The following is a 24,035-nucleotide window of genomic DNA, read 5'->3' as shown; positions in this document are numbered from 1 at the left end:
CCAGGGGATGGCAGCACTGCCTGTCAGCTTCATCCTTCTAAGTCTCATTGTTGCCCTTGAGGAACTCTAGTTCCACCTGCTGTTGGCCTCCTTGCCTTCCAGTTCCTGTAGGCAAGAGCCACCGTTGCTAGCCATATCCCTGATTATGTCTCTCAATGAGCTGAACAAAAATGAAACCTGCAACTCACATTTACCTTATGTTTGCCAACCCATCTACCTGGATTCCTCTCTTCTCCCTAAGTGAGTTCATTTTCATAGAACACTTTCATATAACATTTTAGGTAACCAGAGTTTGGAAAATGAAAGGGGAGGTGCTTTCTGATTATGTAAACAATGGTTCCCCTCTATACGCCATAGCTTCTGTACTTGAGAAATGTTTTAACTATACAGTGAGCACATTTTTAAAGGAATACAAGGCATGAGTGGCAGTAAAACAACCAAATCCAAAAATCAATGCAAAATAATTCAGTACCAAGCTTGTTTAATCAGAGATAAGTCTCACCAAGTTCAGTAGGATTTACTCTCCTGTAAATGTGTTTAAACATTGCAACCTAAAGCCATGCTCATAAAATCAATTTAGATAGACTGAACAGTCATAAGGACAGGAGTATGGTTGGGATGGCTTGCAGATCCAAGAATAGACCCTCTGTATAAGCAAAGAATTGGGAGCCATTTTCCTTCAGGGGGTGCTTCCAGATGAGGGCTTAATATTGTAAATTGGTCACTGAGAAGTAACAAATGAATTGTTACCCAAAAGGGAAAATCTGGATTAAATTGGTGGCGGTGGAAATATAGCCTGGCCTTTTGATGCCAATGACATAATGAGGACACACTGCAAAGAACTTGAATGCATGAGGAGCAGCGATCCAGCAATCAATACCCATCTAGAAGTACCTTCAGTTCCTGTCTACATGCACAGAGTGTCCTGGACCCCTGGCTTTCCAGGCAGCAAGTCAGTATGTCAAGTCCTAAGTCTGGGGGTCAAGCCACACAAGCAAATTCCAAAGGTCAGGAAACACAGTCCAGGGTCAATCCAAGTAGTCAAGTCTGAAGTCCCACAGTCAAGATACAGTCTAGAGTCAAACCCAAAGTACAGTCCTGAACCACAGTCCAGGAGCATCCAAGCCAAGGTCCATCACCATGGGCAATTGAGCAGATATAGTACCTCAGCTCTGCTTTTGTACTTTGGATGCTGATTGCTTAATGAGACATGTGACCCTCACCTGTCCTAAGCCTACTTCAGCTGGGGAATCACACCTTCTCCCATAGCTAGTGAGCCCCATCTGGCTGGCTAGGGACCTGAGCTGTGGGCCTTGCCTGCCTCAGCCTCATAGAGCACCACTCCGACTGCTCCCTATTACTCAGTGCCTGCCGTGTTCATATGAAGAAGGGTCCCTCTGCCTTTGGTGCTCTGGTTCCTGTGTATTAACCTCTATCCCCTCGCCATCCTCCGTCACCCTGTGAGTACTTTCTTCCCCATCCTTTGCTTGCCCCAGTGCGTCCCAGTCCTGGCTGCAACTCACCGGGATCCTCTTCTTCCTCCCCATCATCCTGCCAACTCATGACACAGAGCCTACATTTGTAAGGATGTACAGGCTGTGCACAGGGTCTATGTATGCAGACAAAATACAAACACATGGAATAAAGACAGATGGATAATCTCATCGAAAACAATGGGATTGCAACTGAACATCTGTTTTTTTCTGGGTTGCATCCAAATTGTTGCAGAGGGAAGACCAATTCTGTCCTTTTGCCTTATCTCATTATCTGCTGTAGTAGCCCAACAATCATTCCTTTTGACATAGCTCACAGATGAGGATAGGCCAGCCTCAAACTTTTTCGTGAGAGAATGTGGTGATGATGAAATCCCTGTTCACACATAAGCCTGCGGATGAGGACCCACGTTGTGAGAAGTCTCCAAGTGACTGTAGCAGCTAGCAGCTTTAATAACTGCTTATGGCCACCTGTAGATTACCCTCTCCCTCCCTCCCTCCCTGGTGGCGCATAACTTCTTTCTAGACTCGGCACATAAGAGAGGAACAAGAGAGGGAAAACAAGCAGTGCCTACTTCTTCCTCTTTGCTGCTCTGATTGCCAGAAGAAGCCAGGCTGTGGTGGATGGAGGATAAGCAGGCAGACAATAGTGGTACTGAAAGAAGATGGGGCTGCAGTTTTCAGCAGGTGGTTGTGGCAGTTGTCAGAACTGCTACAGTCACTAAGAGGCTTACCACCTCATGGAGCATTGTTCACAGGGTCCTGGATGAACCAGGATTCAGATTTCTGACTCCATAAAAACAAGGTGCACAGTTTAGGTTGAAAAGAAGTTAGCTGCATTAACATCATTCCTCCCAGTATATCAAAGCTAGAGACATGTCAGCTGAGTCAACAAAGAGATGAAGATACATAGTCTGCTTTGGATGAGGGCTCCAGAGTCCTTAAAACATGCTCCAGTGAGAGGGATTTGGTTTTGTGTGAATATAATAAGCATTATAATAAACTGTAACAGCTATTTTCCTGTAAAAGTATTTATACAGGGGAAAATATATTGTCTCACAAATAATGTGGCACTGTATACTTTATGCTGTAAAATAAAACCAATCGTTCGTTTCCTACATGCACCTTCTGACAATCTTTTTAAGGGCTATAGTCCAATTAGCATGGTCATTTGCAAGCCTGAATCCTGGCCATGAAGAATATATTGTTCAACTTTGTAGCAGGGCATGAATACAGAAGGCGTTCTAAAGCACATCAGTGCAAGTAGATAAATAGGTACCACTGTGGCAGGAAGCTAAACGGAGTTTCCATGTGCTCTGGTTTCCATTATGATGTCCCATTGTGCCAGAAGCGGTTTGGTCATGCTGGCCACATGACCCGGAAAGCTGTCTGTGGACAAATACCGGCTCCCTTGGCCTGAAGCGAGATGAGCGCCACAACCCCATAGTTAACCATCCAGGGGCCCTTTACTTTTTTACCTCTGTATAATAAACAAGTTGTCTTAACTTCTGACCTGATCCCTATTTAATCTGTGTAGCATGGTAATAAGTACACAAGAATGAAAAATCCAGTCGTCCCATTTTGTCTGAATTATGTCTCTACCTGAATTATGACTTGAATTTAGAAGAAAGAAGGAGAATGATATTTTACAAGTTTTCTAACAGCTACATCATCATAACAACTGGCAATTTTTAATGTGGGAAATGATTTTTGGAATGGCACGTGTCTTTATCAGGGAATAAGCTACTGGGGAAAGCAGCAGGGGGAAGTCCTATGTCAAATATGGCAGGGCACGCAGCAGAAGAGGAGAGAAGTGTTTTATACAGGAGTAGGACCACAAGAAGACATGAAAGACAAGTGATCCCAAACCAAACAAGCAATACTAGAAATCAAGGCACTGCAGATAAGCAATTGTATACATGGAATAGCCTATGATGCCAACTAGGCCAAATCTCTGTTCAAAGATCAAGCTAGCAACACCCTAGCCCCTATGGATTACAGCCTGAAGCAGTCTGCCACAAGCAGATGCATCAGGGAAGGTGTTTGCAAATTATTCTACATGAGTTGGGAACATGAGCCAGGCCACATAACAGAGGGAGAAAAAGCAAAAACCACACCAGCTCCAAACCCGTTCAGGTGATAAAATCACTAGGCATCAGCATCTCAGGAACACAACTCTGTATCAACTTTCATTGCCTCTATAGCAATCTATAGCTATCTTTAAAAAAAAGAGAAAAATGGGAGTATGCCAAGTAGGAAATATGAACAGGCATAAATCACTTTCGCAGCATTCGTTAATTGACACCATTGATATCATTTTCAAGGAAATTTAAACTCCTGACTTCTTCTGAATGAGTTAAATTGGTAGAGCAGGAAAGCCGTATCAGTGAAAAATTTGAAAAAGATCCAGGATATTATGCCTCTTATCTTAGATGAATGGAAGGATGGCAAAGAAGCAGGCAAAGGATGGAAGACAGTTGCAGCCAGTGACTGATATAAGCAGCCCCAGTCCTTAGAAAGAAGTCAGATTGTCAGAAGAGCACCAGTGTAAAACTCATGTTTTGTTATTCTCCTAAATATGAAAACTGATCCTTCCTCTCCTTTTGTGCTCTGGCATGCCTATCCAAGGAGCAGATACGTGAGTTTATCTTTCAATTTTCATTTCTCATTTCATTTCATTTTGAACTTGCATACCACATAACTGTGCTCAGTGTGGTTGACAAGCCAAATGTACAACAAGTCACATTGTCACCCTCTAAGTGTTCAAAGTCTAATGAAAAACAGAATTCAGGAATCTGTATATATTTCACACTCCCTCTTACAGACATATATATTTCTACAAGGTAATATCGACAAAAGATCAGTGAACAATAAAATAAAATCACTCCGTCAACTGCAAGTTAAATAATTGCATTTGCAAATAGCCATGAGATTACGCTGAATTTGCATCCTGCACCCCCCATGGAAGACGTTCTCCGACCCTTCACTGCTTCCTCCAGGGTTCCTCCCTTCTGCCCCTATCTATTCCTATTCTGCTTGCATAGTAACCAGGAGCAGAGCAGGGATCCACTTTGGTGTATTTCCAAGAGACGCAAGCCGAATGTTACTTGCAGTTGTGCTTTATGCTTCACGAGAGCTGCATGTAGTTTATGCTTGAGCATCTGTACCTACATGCAAAACATGAAGTTGAAAAGCGGCTGCGGCTTCAGGAGTTAAATCCCCAGTGAAATGTTTCATACCTTTGGCATTTCTATCAGGGACAGTGCTGTAGCTACAAAGCTGAGAGAATGCGATCTCTACTGGATAGAATTGTGTGGGTGTCATTGTCCTTTAATCCTCTAGAAGTGAACCTATGAAGCCTGTGTCATGGCTTATCTAATGTTTTGCTGTCCCCTCCCCACCCCTCTCTTCTATCTATTGAGCCATATTATTAAGAAATAAGTGGGAAAACAGAGCTGGCCCGTGAAGAAATAATTCTATTTGCCATGATTGGGCATTTTGTACTCCTACCTATCTTCCCTGGAAGCGCTCTCTTTCTCTCTCTTTCATAATGTCTGTTCAGAACCTACTCTGTAGAAATGGAGTAATAATATGAAATGGAATAATAATAGAAATGGAATAATAATAATAATAATAATAATAATAATAATAATAATAATAATAATTTGTACCCCACCTATCTGACTCCGAGCAGCTTCCAGCATATACAGAAACATAATAAAACATCAAACGTTAAGAACGTCCCCATTCAGGTGCCTTCTAAAGGTTGTATAGTTACTTATCTCCTTGACATCTGATGGGAGGACATTCCACAGGGTGGGCAACAGTACCGAGAATGCCCTCTGCCTTGTTCCCTGTAATCTCACTTCTCTCAGTGAGGGAACCACCAGAAGGCCCTCAGAGTTGGATCTTAGTGTCCGGGCTGAACAACAGGTATAGTATACTGGGCCAAGGATACAGGAAGTTGCCTTCCACTGAGTTAGACCATTGGTCTTTCCAGCTTAGTATTGTCTATGCTGACTGGCAGTTCACTGTAGTGAAGATTAGCGTGACCAGGTGTCTGCTGTCCAGGTGCTAAGTCCTGAAGGGCAATTTCAAGGCAGCATCAAGACTTTCCCTTCTTCTAGCTCTTTTCCCTAAAATCAGGCTTGGATCAGGCAGCACTTCAAACAGAAGGCTGTGTTAAGCAGGATGTGTGGGCACTCTGTGACTGATTTGCTGCCTGAATTGGTTGGTCTCTGCAGGGTGTTGTGGTCCGATACAATTTTCATAGAGCTTCCAGCAGATGAGTTTCCACTCACAAACTGAAGCATGACAGAGTGGATAACATTTAAGCATTCTGAAGGAGCCATATTGTTGCTAATACCATACTCTCCAACATTTCTCCGATGAAAATAGGGATGTTCTAAATAGGACAACAACAACAACAACTATTTATACCTCATGCATCTGACTGGATTGCCCCTGCCCCTCTGGGTGGCTTCCAACATATATAAAAATATAATAAAACATTAAACATTTTTTAAAGAACTTCCCTATACAGGGCTGCCTTCAGATGGCTCAAGAGTTGGATAACTCAATACCCTCTAATATTTCTCCCTGGAAAATAGGGATGCTTGGAGGGTCTGTAATATGGCCTCCTCTCGGGGCTAAAGAGTAGTTTGCTGACTGATTGTACTTGCTTAAACATAAGTGCAGATATATTTGATAGCTGGCAGCTAGTAGCTACTAAACAGAAACAGTTCGACAATTTACATCTTACATCTTGCTAGCTTTTTGTAAGAACAACAACAAAAGATTCCCGAGGCACCACTATATGATGATGTGAGTTCTGGTCCTCAAAAGCTTAAACCACAATAAATTTATAGTATGGCTATCGTACCCACACTTACTTAGAAGAGGCCTCATTGTATTCCATCTGATTTGCATCTGAGTATATATACTTGGGGATTGCACTGATAATCTCTGAGGTGCCACGAGACTCTTTGTTGCTTTCGGTAGCCATACGTAAGCTGTTTCGAGTTCCTCAGACAAAGAATGGAAAGATGAAAGTAACAGAACTGAGATCTGAGCTGCACAAAGCACATCCGTAAGCTCAGGGTGCTGGTACAGCTATATCACTCACAGCTTCATTTTTTCCTGTCTCCATAAATACAGGGTGCAAATCCCCCTCCCCCCCTCCCAAGCTTCAAATGTTAGCATTTGCTATAGAGGTAAGAAAGAGAGTGTGACATTTGTCAAGTTGCAGAATACTATTAGCAAGTTGGAATGATGTTAGCAACTTGTCTCCTGCAATTGGGTAAGGGACTTTCTTCCACTTTCTGACTAAAATATAGGGAAATAAAATCACTCCACTGATAATTAGCCTCCGAAGCAAGACTGCTTCATTGCAGATATGATGCACTCATAATAAAGTGCTCAGAGTTAATTAAAGTCTTATTAGCCATAATTGTTTTGCAGTTCAAAATTACATGATGGCATTGGAAAGAGATACGGAGCAAGGTGTTTGCAAAACAGTGCCTACCTAGAACTCCTTTAGCACGTGTAAGAGCATTTATATTGTCTCAGTGTGAAAACTGCTGGTGTCTCATCTGTGTAAGACTTTTCATAGCTATTAGTAATCACTGTTGAAAAACAAAGCAGACATTTTACAAGGATGGAAAAGACCTACTTTCATGGCATTTAAGAGCTTTTCAGTGAAGTGGGTGATTAAAAAATGGGGCAAAGAAGAAGGAGAAACAAACAGATCTATTCTTGGCATTAAATAAAATCTACAGACAAAATTGAAAGTGTAGGCTTCTGCTGAACGCTTTCAGACTGTGAGTTTTGTATACGAAATATTGTTTTTGCAACAGTAGCTGTAGAAACCATCAATTACTTGACACTTTGTTATAGGGTGCACACAAATAATCAACTTGCTAAGCAACTGATAAGTGTCCTGGAACCATCACTGCAATTCGGCTATGTCAGCCAGGACTCTGCTATACTTAACTGAAGAATGCATATAGGCTATAAAACAAAGGTATTATTTTGCACTAGAGAAGCTGATTGATCTTTCTGATGCAAAGTTGGAGGTGAATATAATTTAATTTAAATATAAATGCAATACCTCTCCCCATAGTAGAGAAGAGTGTAACGGGGAGACAGGGGGAGACCTTGGTTATATGCTGCACTGTGTAAGGGCGTTTGACACCCTCCCCTCGCAACCCTTACAGCGCCAGCTTAAGCCAGGCTTTGAGATAGAGGTGTGAGGCTCTGGTATGGCCCTAGAGCCCTCCTATCTCCTTCCCAAAACCCGGTAAGTGCTTGTCCAGCTTGGGGAAGGAGGATGGAGTACTCTAGGACCCTGTCAGAGCCAGTACACGTCTCTCCTGAAGCCAGGCTACTGCCTACCAGGCTTTGAGAAGGTGCCCTCCTTGTCTGTGCACCCAGTGTAACCTCACCACTGGCGCTGCCCTAAATCTGCCTCTCGGGGGGGGGGGCACCCGTGTGCCTGCTCAGTTCAGATACCTGCTGCTATCAGTTGGTGGGCCACTTTGAGGCTTCCACTGCTCTTCTTTCTATTGATCTTTTAACTGGCCTTGGGCCAGACAGCCTCCAAACAGAATATATAAAGTTTAGGATGCCAAGATCCTGGTGACAAGTGAATCAGGTGGCCAATGTTTCCACCTTCAACTGATGTATGCTGCACAAGGCAGACCCAGCTTTGTGAAACATGTTGCAAGATTTACGCTAGGGGTGGGCAACATGTGTGGCCTTCAGATGTGATTGAACTGCAATTTCCATCAGCCAAAGCCAGCACAGCCAAGGCTACACTGAGCACAGACAGGGAAGAATAATTTGGAGCATTTTTTAAAGAAAAGCATAAAATTTATGATTTTCAGTTACATCAGTTTCAATAATTTTACAGTCATTTTAACATTTCAAAACTCAGCTTCTTTCCTCCTCTTTCTGTGGTTCCTTAATTTTATTTTTATCATTTTGTGCATATTCTAAATTAATTTAACTCATTCTTTTATTCATCTACTTTAATTATATACTCTTACAAAACTGCAGGTTATTACAATAATCTTGCCAATGTTCTTATCTATTTACATTTTTTTGTAAATATTCAATAAACCATTTCCATTCTTTTATAAAAAGTTTGTTATCTTCCCCCCCCCCCATTTCTTTTTATTGAGTTTCACTTAAATAACCAAAAGAAAAAACAAATCAACAATTTCAGAAGAGATATCCAAACATAACACAGAAGTAACATCAGTTTCCGTTACAGTTCTTTGTCTTCCTACTTAAATCTTTATATCTTTAAATATTTAAATATTTCCTCTACACACCTACTGACCTCCTTCCCTCCCGATTTCGGGCTTCTTAATAAAAATACTTTCTTTTTCCTGCAGCTGTTAATTGTTAATGGTTTACGCATCGTAAGATCTATATCAAACCTGCTATAGTTTTTAAGATTCTATAATTTCCTTCAATGTATACCATAAATTTATTCCAGTTACTAATAAACTTTGTATTTTTTTGGTTTCTGATTTTTTGTGTCATTTTTGCTAATTCAACAAATTCAAATAATTTTATTTGCCAATCTCTGGTCGCTGGGGTGTTTGGACTTTTCCAATTTTGTGCAATTAATATTCTAGCTGCAACTGTAGCATACTGGAATAATATCTTATCTTCTTTTTTAATTTCATCCCCAATTATTCCTAATAGGAATAAAAGTTTGTTATCTTGATTTCTTCCTTTTTCTTCTGGTAAGTTTTGCCCTTTCTGCATAGTCCCTAAGTTTTTGTATCTGTGCGAATAACTTGGAGCATTATGTCTCTGTGAGATACATGACTTAGATATTTCCGCATAGCATTGTGAATATTAAAAATGGGCAGGGTTTGCTGACTATTTTTCCCACTTGCTTGAAATGTGCAGAAGCTAAAGAAGGGCTTGGCAGTGCTCCTAAGCAGCTACCATCATCCACTGTGATGTAGGTCTACTGCAGGCAGGTGCTCATTGCGACTGTGAGGGTGAAAGGCAGGGAGGTTAACTGTAGGTGGAGCCAAAGCCAATGTCAGTCAGAGCCACCCTCTGCCTGGTTGTAAGAAAGAAAGCAGGCAGGTGTGGCCTGAGGGCAGACTAAGGGTAGTTAGGCAGTGTCCTCTTTTGCCCTAATAAACCAGTCTCCTCTGACTGCAGGAGAAACTTTCAGTGGATTGTGCTTCATGCTGGCAATAAAAGTCACACACAAGGTTTGGAGCTAAGAAGAGGGCCCCCTCTTGTTCTTCGGAGGAACCTGGGTTTTTGGATAACACCTCGGTGCCACCGTGCAGAAGGTCAGCGGCAGCAATGTTCACCTGATCTTCTAACAAAAGGCGTGACTAATGAGACGGCAGACTGTACAATAGCAATTGCTAACTTTCACCTCTGTGACTCGTGCTCTGTCATTACTTCAGCGGTTTTTGAGATGGAGCTTTGTTACAGGCTATTAACCTGGGCAGTGAGCTTGACTGATAAAACGTCACTCAGAACACCCATGGCAAATAGGTGCGACAGGCTAAACTGAAAAGGCTGTGTTGCACTTCGCCAAGGTAGCTTTAATGTGGGAGATGAACCTTTGTAAATCGAGGGTGCTAAATACTATTCTGAGCAGGGGTGGGGAGCAGGTGCTGTGTGGAATTCTGGTTTCCACTCTAGGAATTTTTTCACTGGGTGCTTCAGAATGCAATAAAACACATGGCTTTTTTAAAACAACAACAACAACTCTGGTTCTGACAGTCTTCTAGACTATGGCATGTGAGGGGGTGGGGATACCCCCCCCCCCAAGAAGGACCATATCCTTTTCTTGGAAACCTTCCCAGGGTCACACGTCTTACGGTAGGCAGGGCCAAAGGCCAAAATAAACCCCTCTAAATTTTACTTTTGTATTGGAAACTACATTTTACAAACACACACAGAGTTCTATGCTTGAGCCATTCAACCAAGAGAAACGAGCAGAGTTAAAGGACACATCCCAGCCTGGCAAAAACACTTTTTGGATACAAAGCAGGGCTAGGAAGGGCATTCCAAGGGTTAGATAGGCAGGCCTGGAGGGTTCCATTTCGCCCCAGAGTCTAGGGTTCCCCACTCCTGGCATAGGACAAGGAATTACTGGCATTCTCCCGTTGCTCAGTCCCAGCGCCTGCCAACCTAGCAGTTTGAAAGCACCCCCGGGGGCAAGTAGATAAATAGGGACCGCTTACTAGCGGGAAGGTAAACGGCGTTCTGTGTGCGGCTCTGGCTCACCAGAGCAGCGATGTCACGCTGGCCACGTGACCCGGAAGTGTCTCCGGACAGCGCTGGCCCCCGGCCTCTTGAGTGAGATGGGCGCACAACCCTAGAGTCTGTCAAGACCGGCCCATACGGGGGGGGGGGGTATTGTTGTCAGGTACCTTTGGGCAGAGAGGCAACATATATACTTTAAGGAAAAATAGGGCCTTTTTCGTGGCTGCTCCCAGACTTTGGAACTCCATTCATAGAAAAGCTAGTCTTGCTCCCTCATTGTTGTCCTTCCACTGGCAGGTGAAGACCTTCTTGTTTCAGTAGGCTTTGGGGAACTGACTGCTTTTAATGAAAGGGGTGGGGCCTTGCTGTTTATATTGCAATTATTTGTATGGTTTAAATAGATTTCATATATGTATACAATTTTACTTCTAACAATTGTTTTTTATATGTTTTTAGAGGTTCTCATTTTTATGCGTAAGCTACCCTGTGTCCCCATCAGGGGAAAAGGTGAGATATACATAAATATGTCATCATCATCAATAGGAGCCAGTATAGCAAAGAGGCTATAATGCCTCAAAAAGGACATCTGGATTTCAGTCCTCACTCACTCCATGGACTGAAGACGTGGCCTTGCCGGGTGAGTCTCTACTATTCAGCCACAGTTCCTTAAATGTAAACTCAGGACCTAAGACTTGCCTTGGTGGATCAGATCAAGGGTTCATGTCATAGAGAAGCCTGTAGCTTAGTAGTAGTTGTCGTCCTTCAAGTGTGCAGAAGGGGCCACATTCCATCCCTAGCATTACCAGGTAGGACTGAAAGAAGCACTCTGCCTGAAATACAGGAGGATGGCTGTCAGGGTTCCCCCCCCCCCTTAAAGAGCTGTTGTCTTACAAGGAAAGTCACTTAGGAGCCGTCTCTGATGATCAGTAGAGCTGGAGAATTAGCAGGATTGCAAACTCCTCTGTTTCTCTCTGTGCCACCACATTCCAGCCATCCTGCTCTTCCTCTCCCTGTTTGTTATGAAACATAGCTCATTGGCAGAGCATACACTTTGCATGCCAAGAGGTCCCAGGTTCAATCCCTGGCATCTCCAGCTAAGGAAGACCCCTGCCTGAAACTCCAGAGAGAAGCTGCTCATCAGTGGAGACAGTACTGAGCTGCATGGATCAATGGTCTGACTCAGTATAAGGCAACTTCCTATGCTCCTAGGCATTCTCTCTTTGTTTGCTTATTGCCACTGGACCTTGCCATCGCCCATATTACTGACTCAGCCTCATAAGGCTGAGTAAGATGCATTGTACAAATGATAAACACAATGTGCTGTTGAGTATATAAATTCATCCCCCCCCCCCCCCGCCCTTTAAACTATTGATTAGTAACTTCAGTGATTCTGGGAAGCAAAATTCTGTTTGTTTATCAGATCAACCCTCCGTGTTGCACAATTCAACAAAAGATGGTGGCAATACTATTTCGCTCTTTGGAATATCAAAAGAACTGTCAGAAGTAATTCTTTCCGGCTGTCATGTTATCTGTCACCGCCACGTCCTGCCCTTGTATTCCTCCTCCACAAAATCTCTCCGGTTACGCAGCAGCATTGAGCAACTTCACTCTCCTGTCAATAATCAGACTTCATAGGATGTCTACACTTAGGTACCTCTGACTTTCATCATCTTACAGCGCACCCATCACACATGAAAAGGGCTGACAGGATACAGTGCTCCTTGATTTAAATACACAACCCCCCACCCTCGATCCCCTCACAATTATAGTTTTCATGTCAAAGCTTTACAGCTTTATCACCCCAAGCAATATTTTACAGCTGTCAAGTATGATTTATGCAATAATGGCTTAAAGAGAGAAATGGGAGTCCTCAGAGAAAGAGCTGTCACATATCTCCATGGCAAATAACTTTATTAAAACAAAAATATTGATATACTGCATAAACAGTATCTCCCCTGCAAAGATACCTAATCAGATCAGTCACTAAAGATAAACCGATTGTAGAAAGGATGTTATGCAGCAGATGAGGAGGAACATTGTTCCCTGTTACTCTGAATTTTAATAGCTACTAATGCCTATTGGGCAACTTTGGAAAACACTTTATTTAGGCATAATTGGTTATATGATTTTCATATACCTTGGTAACTTAAGACACACACCTTTCCTGAGCTGAGCAGAGTGACTGCAGTCAAAGGGAATGCAGATTATTTAGCTGTTCCATTGAGATGTATGTCATCACTTCTTTTCTTTTTTTAAAAGTATTTTTATACATCAAAGTTTGGCCTGTTTTCCAAGTGCTCCTTTTGATTATGCCCCACCACCTTGGTTATTTTACTAATTTCCCATAAAGGATTAGCTCATGGCATGGAATGAAATATACATATAGACTTTGAACTTTAGACAAATGGTTCTATTAGAAAAAAGGGGAGGGAACTACAAAAATGATATAGATACAGTTTAAGCAGGGTTCTGTAAGGCGAGCCTCCTTTTCCCACAGGGTATATGCATAACTCTCCACGGTGATTTTACATGGACCGTAGAAGTGTTACTCTTCATCAGTTTAATTCGATCAATTGCTTGTGGCTTCGCCAACATTAAACCCTCCTATTAAAATCTCCTTTCTTCTTCCTGCTTCTCATGGAAATTGCTTCTTATAACGCTGGAACATCCCAGGAAGCTGAGAGCCATTTACTGACAGGTAGAGATGTTAACTTTGGTAATTCTTGAATGTGTTAGGAATGCAGCAATTGACGTTTTATTTGAAAGGGGCTATAGCTCAGAGGGGTAGCATCTAGTTCAGTCACCAGCATCACCAGGCAGGACTGGGGAAGAGCCCAGTCTAGAGCCCTGCTGCCAGTCAGGGTAGACTGTTTGTTCTCGGACCATGAGGTTCAAGCTTTTGTGGTTCCAGAAATGGCCAACTGTCTTTTATCCATATCTGCTTTGGTAGCAGAGGATGGTTCATCTCCTTCTGCATCGCCTCATGCCATTTGCTGGCTTCTTCCTGAGGCAGTTTCTGAACATCCTCAAAGGTTTCAGGTTCTCACTGAGCCACACCAACCCACACACTTGTGGCTTCAAACCTGTCAGGTTTGATCTCCTCAGCGTGAGTTCTGGCACCCCTCTGACCCACTAGGGCCAGCTAGACCATCCCCAGTGTCAGAAAACTCCCCCTCTGACCTGCTGCGTCTTTTGAACCTTACAGCTGGACCTGTGGGTGAGGATGGCTCACTCTTTGGCTCAGACTTGACAGTAGCCTTTGGAGGGGTTCTGGGCTGCTCCTTTAGGGTGGGTTCTGGGCCGCTCCTGTGCTGGACTCTGTTGCTCTGGACTCTGTTCCTCAGCAACAGGATCAGTTCCCACCTCCTCCTCCCCAGCGTCAAATCTTGTCAAATATTGAGTGAGATGGACCAATGGTCTAAATGAGTTTAAGGCAGCTTCCTAAATCCCAATGACTGATGACTGGCTGATTGGTTCATGAAAAATCCAGCTTCCAGGTGAAGCAATTAACCCAGGGACACTTCAGGCCCGCCAAACTGAGAGACTGGGGGTAGTGGTTGTTTGTTTGTTTGTTTGTTTGTTTGTTTGTTTCAGGGCTTTTTTTCCACCCAGAACTCACCAGAACTCAGTTCTGGCACCCCTCAGGTGGGCGCCTTGGCCATTATAAGAGAACAAGGTGGTAAGTTCCGGCACCTCTTTTTCCAGAAAAATAGCACTGTTGATTATTATTATTAATTCAATTTATATACCACCCTTTATCAAAAGACCCAAGGGTGGTATACAACATTGAAAACACATTACAGAACATCAGCGATAAAAAGATAATAAAAAGCATACTGACCGAAAGCCTGATAATAAAATAGTCATCGTAATAACAGTCCTCTCCCTCACACTTTTACAGGCTGTAGATAATTTAATAGCCATAGGCCTGGGTAAAGAGGAATGTTTTCACCTGGCCTCTAAACACATGCAATGATGGCATCAGGGAAGCCTCTCTGGGGAGCATGTCATAAGAAGCTTTCAGAAAGTTTGAAATGTGGACTGCCATCCTATAACACTTACCTGAGAGTAAGTTCCACCTGGCTCAATGGGTCTTACTTCTGAATATCCACTGATAGTTACCTGCCAACATCTTAAGCATAGAGAAAGTAAGCACCAATGCTCATCCCAAAGGTTCACAGGGTGAAACATAGCTGCTGCAATTCTATAAATATGCACATCCCATTGAAATCAATGGCATAACAAAGCATGTGACTGGAGCTGCTGCAGCTACTGCCATGGTTTCTATTTATTGCTACCCGGACACTACGCTGGATCCATTTCATTAAAAGTCTCAGGGTTCTGCTTATGAAAGGGTTTCCCCCAACACTCCCCTTCAGGGGCTAATACCTGCTTTGAGCTCCTTATAGGGGTGACAATCCCATTAGCTAGCATTTCCCTTCTTCTTGCTATAAAATATATCAGGCATGGCATCTTCGGCCTCTAGGGCCCTGTCCACCAACTGGCAACCTGTGGACCACACAAAGCCCACAGATGCAGCAAAGAGGGTGGCCTGCATCTGGCCACCCCATTAAATATGCCAGGGATGGGCAGGAAGCAGCCCCCATGCCCGATTGGCCTTGCAAGTGAGGCCTGCCCCAAATGGAGGGTCCAGCATGGCCAGAGGTGAGTGGCACCAGGTAACCATCCCCTCCACCAACCGCACAGGAAGGTGGCGGCCTCCCAGGATGGAGCTCCAAGAGAGTGGATATTGCCCTAGTGTTTGGCACCTGCCATGCTGTTTTAATAGACAATCTGTTGTCCTGTAGAAAGAGATATGATTCTCTAGTAGCACCAAGGGCCAAACCCTTTCTTGGACTCTAGTTCTTTTGAGAAAGAGAGAAGCACAGCCAGGAGAAGCAGAGGGTTGCACTGGACAGAGTGTTAGGTATGAAACAAGGAACCCCAGATTTATATAATCACCAGTAAGCCAAGGTTGTCTTGGCACCAGTCACTATGTTCACATCTGCATTACAGTTCTAGATATTTTATATAAGTTTAACTGGATCTTGGGAACTGTAGCTTGGTAGCAAAGATGCAAAGTATTCCCCATTAGCAGTTAGGCCCTGTCAGAGAACTACTACAAAGGAAATGGCCATTCCATTAGTTCAAAGCTACAATTCTAAACACACTTACCACGGAGTAAAATCCATTGAATCTAGGGGACTGACTTCTGAATTAGCATGTTTAGGTTTGCACTGGATCTTATTTGTACGAGGCATTATCTCTCAGTCTAACCTACATCACAGGGTTGTTGTGAGAATAAATATTGGGCAACTTTTATATAAGCTGCTCTGAGAAGCCTGGAAAAAGGGCAAGATCTCAAGCATGCTAAAACAAATTAGCAAGCAACATTTGCACCCACTGAAAGCCACAGACTTTGGATCAACAGATACATTTTCTTTGAACATTCAGAATGGGATCAAATGCAGAGCTGTTGTTCTGGGGTTTTTTAAGGGTTCCATATTATACTCTTAGCACCAACAGGAGTAACTCTACCCACCACCCGTGTACCCAAATGCCAGTTTGGCAATGCCAGCTAGAAGAAGCAAAGCGCCACATGTGTCACTGTTGCTTTAAAGCCTGATTCTCCTCTATCATTGCAGTTCTCAAATGAATGTAAACAGCAGGCTGGCAGGCCTCCAAAGCTAATTAAAGCTCCAAATTTGAATATACGAGATTACTTTGCATTTCCCCTTTGAATACATGTACACAGTGCAAACAAAAATAGAGTACAACAGGCTTATGCATTATTCGGATTTGTTTAATGTCCGACTTATAATGCTGAATAATCAGAAAAGAAAACTAATTTAAACCTTCGGAAATAATTAGCATCGCCATTCCCTTATCAGGCTGCATCATGACAAATGAACATGCATGCTTATTTTCCTTGCACCCCCCCCCCCATCAAAAGCATAATACTGTATTGTTCTTAGTTCATGCCATGACTAATTATGTCAAGTATATTTCAGTCAGCCTGTAATCTTTCTTTCTAAAAACAATTGCCAAACTGTCCTCCATCTGAAACAGGTAGGTCCTTCTCCCCCATCCATTTTTCTCCTTTTTAAACTCTCTCCAGAGTAATTACTCAGTATTTGAAGCAGTATGACAGGGTGTTTGTTTAAAGCTGATTGTTTCAGGGCAAGACTCGACTGCTCTTTACTTTGACTGCTGAGTAGCTTATTCAGTCAGGTGCCCCTTTTAACCTAAGCGTATGCCTGAGCATGCTTTTTTCCATGATGTGAAACAATCCATACAGATCAACACTCTCAGCACGGAATCTCCTTTCCTTCATTAAACAGCGGCGTCACTCGCGAGGGCAAGGGATCAGCAACACAACAAAAAACGGACACCACAGGTTACATGACTGTCAGAGATTATATGATCAACAATAGCATTGCTTTCATTCTCATTCTGCTTTCGGGTACATTGGTAAGGATATTTCTGTCGGCAGATCTGAAACTAGGAAACACTTTCAGGCTGCAGCTATTTTCTGCTAGGATTCAATCACAAACCTGGAAATTCAGGTTGTGCAATTAAATATTATTTGGTTAGGAGTTCCAGGGCAGCATGCCTGATCCCTCTACCCTCCCAATCAAACTTTTTGTGATAAGGAGTATGATGCACTGGAAAGTGAGGGATAGCATTTCTTTGTGGCAAAATCATTTAACCTCCCCACAAACAAATCAGAACTAATGCTCCATAAATAGCCAACGTCACCTAGTCTCCCTGCAAACTTTGTATAAATAAATCAGGATGGATGCTCAATAAACAGGTCATCCCGAAATGACCTCAAATCTCATCATTAGTCACTATTCAGCACATATACATAAGCCCAGTGTTTTCATTAGCTTCAAGCACACATAATTCCTTGTTTGAATGTAGACACTACATTGATTTTGAGTAAGTCACTCACCAATCTCATAGATTTAGTTTCTTATCCATAAAATGAGACAATATTGATAAATTTCATGAATGAATTCAAGGGCAATTAATAAAAACATATTATACAGATGAATTAGATATGAATTCTAAACTCTTTTGTACAATCTGAAATAAAATGATTATGATGGTGATCATGACAAAAAATGTTGTATTTTGCCAAAAGAGATAAAAATGCATTCAAAATTCAGCAGTTGTTCCTACAGATGGTGACTGCCTAACACATACTAACACCTGAAGGTGAAAAAAAATCTAAATCATGCAAACACTTGATTCCCCCGGTCAAGAGTTATTCTATTCTTTAAAAAAAGAAATCACTTCCTGGAATGGAAATTGGAGGGGGAAGTTGAAAATTACCATTTGAAACAACTACCTTACATCACTTTTATGCAAATTCCAAACAAACCCTGCTTACACACCAATCCTGAGGACATGTAAACAGAAGCAACTTGCCCTGATTGGAGTGGAGCATGATACCTCAGATTAAATGCCCTTAGAATAACGACCTTGTTTCATTGCATATGAAAGAAGTGCAGCTCCACTAGGGTTGAGGCAAACAGTTTTAGGTTTGGGCTGGTGCATTGTATAGGTAAGCCACTATCAAAAGTTTTCTTAATGTGGTCTTGCATTATTTGGATGACTGGCCCATTGTATTTACTGTACTTTTATTTTAGCTGCCTTTGTATAAATGCAGGGTTCACACAACATACTCCTAACAAAACTCTGACCTGTAGTATCAAAGAAGCCATCTTTCAAAACCAGTTCCAAAGGAAGCCAATTTGTCAAAGACATAAAAAAAAATTTGAAACTACTTTACCATCTTTATGATAATAGGTGACTTCCACTTTTCTCTCCTCTGACCCAAGCAAAGCCTGAGCAATTTGGGCAATGTGATGCCTTTTGGTCTCTGGTCCATGAAGAAAGTCACAGGTGCATGGTTTCTGCATGACGTCTGGTCTGGAGAATCCAGTCATCTCACAGAACCCATCATTGCAGTAGATGATAGCACAGTTCTGCACTCTAGCATTAGCAATGATGAATTTTTTATCTGCAATAAAAAAGTAATGCATTTTTCAGTAATTGTGCAACATTTCATAAAACCTCACAGCTGCCTGTCAGGAGATATTTCTGCATCTGACTGCTACAGTATAGCGAACTTCTGTTGACTACAGATATTCAACACTACACAAATGTACCAGAGGTCTTTTAAAAAAAATCAATAAAAAGTAGATGAATTAAATCCAAAGTCACCTGGATTGCTGCGGGATTTGATCCAGCAACCTTTACTGCAAAACTTATCAGCAAATACAAATATGACCGTAGCTTTTGTTGTGCTGAAAATGTCCAACAAGGGAAGGCTGGCTACGATGGATACCCACGTAGCCTGGAGGGAAGGGAGTAAATTTTAGATGGGGTTGCTTGCCAAAGCTTAGGAAATAGGCTTCATAATAGGACTCGTAATAGGGGTTGCCAATGTGGTGCCAACAGAGGCCTTCCCAAGCACCATCAGGGTCTGTCCCTTTCTGAAACTAGACTTAAAAGGAGTAGTCAACAGAATGGGTTGTGGGGTTTATATGCGTTTGTGTCTGTGGTGCCCATGGGTCCCGAAAGTTTGAGATTGTGAAGCAAACTCCAGGTTTAATTAAATCCTAGGTACAGACAGGTCAACAGGAAAAGTGGAATAGGGAGGTTTTACTAATAATTTAACACCACTGCAAATAATTCCACAAAAAATAACTGGTGCATTTAAAAAAACAAAACTCCATTAGCCTTTTTGCCACCTTGTTGGTTATGTTAGTCATCAGTTACATTAGTAATCTGGGGAGCATTGAGAAACAAAACTTTAAAAGAGAGTGAACAGTCTATTCAGTTTGCAAAAGCTTCCACTCTGGTCAGTAGAGAATAGGACTCGATTCTTGGAAGCTGCCTTATCTATTTGTCCATCTTCCTTAGTGTTGCGCAAGCATGGGTCTCCAACTGTTTCCAGACTACAATTCCCATCATCCCTGACCACTGATCTTGCTTCCTAGGGATGATGAGAGTTGTAGTCCAAAAACAGCTGGAGACCCAAGTTTGGGAATCACTGATTCTAGCTCCTAAGTGTCCACTCTGACTGGTAGGCACTCTCCAGCGTCTCAGGGAGAGGTCTCTTTTCGATTCAGGGTCTCACCTGGGGACAATTCTTACTTGTCACATAACCAGACAAGTATACAAGCTTGATTTTTACTTGATTCATTGTGAGATGTTACAGTGCAATAGCAATGTAAAGCAAGAAGGAAAACTACAGTATTCCCCTCTTCCTGCTTGGGCCACTACTGGCCTCCCAGCACTCTCCTGCACAGCACTGCCAGCTTAAATGGATGCCTTCCCATACACGCTGATTGCTGTACAAAATTATGCCACAATTATTGCTCTGTAAAATGATGCCAAATTGCAGGGTTAAGTTGCAAAGAACAGCGCATACACTCCATTCAGGAGCGGCTGACCAAGAAGCAAGTTCTCTTGCTCCAACTGATTTTCAGTTTGTTTCAGACCCAGTGCAGTTGACAGGCTTAGAGTGTGATCCAAAGCATGCACTCGGAATCAAGACCCTTTGAACTCAATGGATGTCACTCCTGAGTATGTGATTACAAGACTGCAACTTTAAGTGTGGAACCAGCCACACTTCTAGATCACTGGGAGAGAAAATGGTAACCTCAATCATTCTTATACAGTCTGAGTGTAACAATGTACGCTACTCAGGCATTTCTCTTGAAACACTCATTCAAGGGTTCTCTCTACCAAAATGACATTGGCTGCTCTTTTGTGCTTTTTATTTATTTATTTTTTGCTGAAGCTTCTGTTTTTAATGGCAAGCGCAGCTTTGAAGCCGCATCTGTCTTCACAATATGAACCAAGACATGATTCAGTCACTCATCTGACTTCCCTCCCAAGCTGCATCAAAACTATCACATGGAAGAAATGTGAATGATTTACCCCCGTGAGCAACACAACATGCCATTGTCCTAATGTTTACACCTGGAAGCATGATGGGAAATCTGAAAAGGCTGCAATACACCCTATATAATAGGTTACTCTCAACCCTTTGCACATTCTGTCAGATACCTGTAATTTACAGCTCATCCCAGATGGGGTGCCTGATTATTTACAAGCTTTCTTTGTGGCAACTGCAGCTCCTGTCACTCAGTGGTCTCATTATGCACACCCTGGCAGCGATAAATAAATCCACTGACTTTAATGGGCTACTTACATCTCAGAGGGCTGCAGGATCTGACCTTTATTGTGAGCTATGAGTCTATTACAATGAGACAGATTTGCAGCAAATGCATGTTACTCCTAAAATATCCTTCAACGTATTTTAATTTTACTACATATTTAAGGGAATGTGCATGCATGCAACGTATTGTTTCAGTGTGTGGTGTTCACGGTATTAGAGAACCAAACCAGACCAGGCGTTACAGTATCTTCTTAAAATCATTGCCTGCATCCAAAAGATAAAGGCTGCAATCCGATGCACACTTAACTGAGAGTGAGTGCCACTGAACACAATGAGGCTTACTCCTGAGTAAACCCTGCATAGGATTGCACTCTAAGGCTGCAACCTCAAGCGCATTTACTAGGAACTAAGCTTCTTCTAAATCTATATGAGGTTTACTTCTGAGTAAACATGCTCAGAGTGACACTGCAGGCAAGGCGGTCCACTGCACCTATTTCACAATCTGCTGTTGAAATTAGGAAAAGGTCCTACAGGTCAGGCAGAAATCCAAATCCATCGTAGTTAAAGTTTCCTCTGGAAAGACCTTCCGAATCCTCCTGCTGGAAACTTTCCCATAAACTAATGTTAAACAAGGAGCCTCTGGCCAATAGGGTCAAGGTGGGAAGGTGCATGTTGTTTGGGGATATAGGAAGCTGCCTTGAACAGAATCAGACCACTAATCTAGACTGGCAGCTGCTGTCCAGGGTTTTAAGCAGGAGGGGAACCTCACCCCACCTGGAGATGCCAGGGATCGAACCTGGCACCTTCCGCATGCATGCATGCAAAGCAGATGCTCTGCCCCTGAGCTAATTCTCTCTGCTGGCATTTCCCAGGACATCCCAATCTACTTCAAACCCCACTCCCGATGGAGAAAATGGGAGATTTCATAAGCAAGCCTTCTGTACGTTCTGACTCACTTGATCGGTCCCAAGGCGGACAGGCAGGTATATATAGCTATAGCAAAGAGTTCACTGCATGACAAGCTGAGAGTTTAAGCGAAATGTTTCGGGACCAGATAGGAAGGATGCGAAGGGAAGCCACCCTGAGACCTGTTCTGGGTTCCAGCTCAGACTTTCCCCGTCCGACAGCCTTTGGCTCAACTTCGCCCGCCTCAGAGCTCCTGCCCTAGACCCCCCCCCCAACCAACCCAGCCCCCTTTCCCCATTCCCCCTTGCGCAAGAAACGCCAAGGCTGGCGGAGAACTTACTCTGCCCTTCGAATTTGCGGATGATGGTCCCCAAGAAGGTGTTCTGTGGTGCCACATGACCTCGGCGAACAGGCATGGTGCCCCTCGCGCGTCGCCTTCCCCCAGCCCAGGCGCGGCGGCGAGGACTCCTCGGCGGCGGCGGCGGCGGCTTTCGCTCGCTCCGTTTCCCGGGCGCTCTCCGTTCGCTGGGTGCCTGGCTCTCGAGCTAGCCTTTGCGAGAAAGCATCGTCCCTTCGGGCCGCGGGGGCAGCTCGCCGCTCGCTTAGCTCAGCAGCGCGCCGCCGCTTGCCCTCCCGGACTCAGCTCCATGCTCGCCTAGCACCTCGGGGCGAACCTGACCCGCTCTGGGCCGGGATGGATGGAGTGGGCAGGGAGGCGGCCAGGGGCGCGTCGAGGCGCAGCGCGGCGACGAGGGCGACTCGCCTAGGCGATGGAGGTGCGCCGGGGCGCGTCTCTCTCTCTCTCTCTCCGCCTTGCTTCTGCTCCTCCTTGCCGAGCCCAGCCCTTCAACCTACTCGCCCTTTTGCAAGGAACAGCCGAGGCTGCCTGGGTCGCTCCGGCGCGGCGTCGAGCGGTGCTCAGAGCGGCGAGAGTGAGTGTGGTGACGCGTCCCCGCCGAGCCGCCTGCGGGCAGCTCCGGAGCGGCTCGCAGCAGCTCGGGTTACTCAAGCGTGCTTCAGCAGGAGCCAGCCAATAAATCTCTCCCGGGCGACGAGAGCGCGCTCAGACACGCGAGCGACCGCGCGCGCACACACACAGCTCCGGTAGGGATCGGCTACACAAGAGGCAGCCACGTCCCCTCTCCCTCCCCTCCAACACAAACCCCAAACGCAGCGGAGACAACACGGAGAGGCACAAGTCAGGCGGAGGAGAGAGAAAAGGAAACCGATGCCTCACGCTTCGTCTTACAAGGCGACCCACACACCCAAAGGGGCCGATCTGAATAATATGGGGGGGGGGGGGAGTCACGCCCTGCATAATCAGTCACAAGACTGCTCACACCCCATTTGAATTGCAGGTGGGTGTGTTATTGGAGAGGGACCTCGGCCCTAGGAGTTGGCTCCTATGCAGCCACGCTCCTCCGCCTCCCCACACGGGTCGACGTGTGGGGAAGACTACGAGTACGAGATAGTACTCCGGAGCATAGGCAGAGTTTGGCTCCTCTCTCTCGTTGAACTTAGGGCGAGCCCAGGCCACAGCAGCTAAGGGAGTGGGGCGACCTGCGTGGGTGGGTGGGTGCTGGGTGGGTGGGTGGCCTTCCAAATAAGGCCACTCCCTCCGGTCAGCTCCAAAGGGATGAGGGGAGCTTTAGTCTAGCCATATCTGGGCCGGGGGATCCCCAATAAAAGACACAGTTGTGTGCTGTGTCAAAGTGCCTCTCTGTCTTAGGTGAGGGAGTCCTTCTAGACGGCTCGACTTTGCCTAGCCAGGAAGGATGGGGGGGGGTCTATGTTCTCAAACGTGTGGAAAAGGGGAGGAGCAGCTGCCGTAGAGCACGTGCAAAGCGCAGCGCTCCGTACCCCACCCGCAGAAGTGCCTTGCTCATTTTTGGATGAAGGCAAATGGCTTCGCCGAGCGTGAAGCTCATCTATACTGTTCGGTGGCAGTTAAGGCAAGACTCTGGTTTTTACCGCCTCAGCTGTTGTTGCTCCACCACCCAGGGAGACTCATGATCCCGGTGAGATTTGTTCTGGGTGCTCTCTTAGTCCAAAGGTTATGGGCACACGCTGCCAATCCAATCCTGAGTCAGGATCCTGCGAGGCAGAACCTTTGTGGATTCGAGGGGGAGCGCAGTCTTGCTCTGCAAACTTTGCAATCCGTTTACTTCAAGCGGGCGAGATGGGCG

General features: G+C 44.3%; 1 protein-coding gene across 12 annotated transcripts in view; it reads right to left on the bottom strand.

Annotated features, from left to right (window-relative positions):
* The window catches only part of KCNH7 (potassium voltage-gated channel subfamily H member 7), a 254,288-nt gene extending 231,350 nt beyond the window's left edge, over nt 1–22,938 (bottom strand). For 10 of the 12 annotated variants that reach the window (XM_083406104.1, XM_083406107.1, XM_083406106.1 and 7 more), the window contains exons 1-2: nt 22,190–22,937; nt 18,544–18,774 (exon numbers count right to left, since the gene is read on the bottom strand). In XM_083406104.1, coding sequence (XP_083262230.1) covers nt 18,544–18,774; nt 22,190–22,265 — 307 coding nt within the window. In that variant the 5' untranslated portion in view covers nt 22,266–22,937. Of the gene's footprint in view, nt 1–18,543; nt 18,775–22,189 lie in introns of all 12 variants that reach the window. The other 2 variants (XM_083406100.1, XM_083406105.1) reach the window with 1 other exon arrangement.
* Nucleotides 22,939–24,035: the final 1,097 nt, after the last annotated feature.

The sequence above is a fragment of the Podarcis tiliguerta genome, assembly GCF_965153285.1.
Source record: "Podarcis tiliguerta genome assembly, chromosome: 1".
Taxonomy (NCBI): Eukaryota; Metazoa; Chordata; class Lepidosauria; order Squamata; family Lacertidae; genus Podarcis; species Podarcis tiliguerta.
The sequence above is the reverse complement of the archived record's forward strand: the minus strand, read 5'-3'. Positions and strand labels throughout refer to the sequence as shown.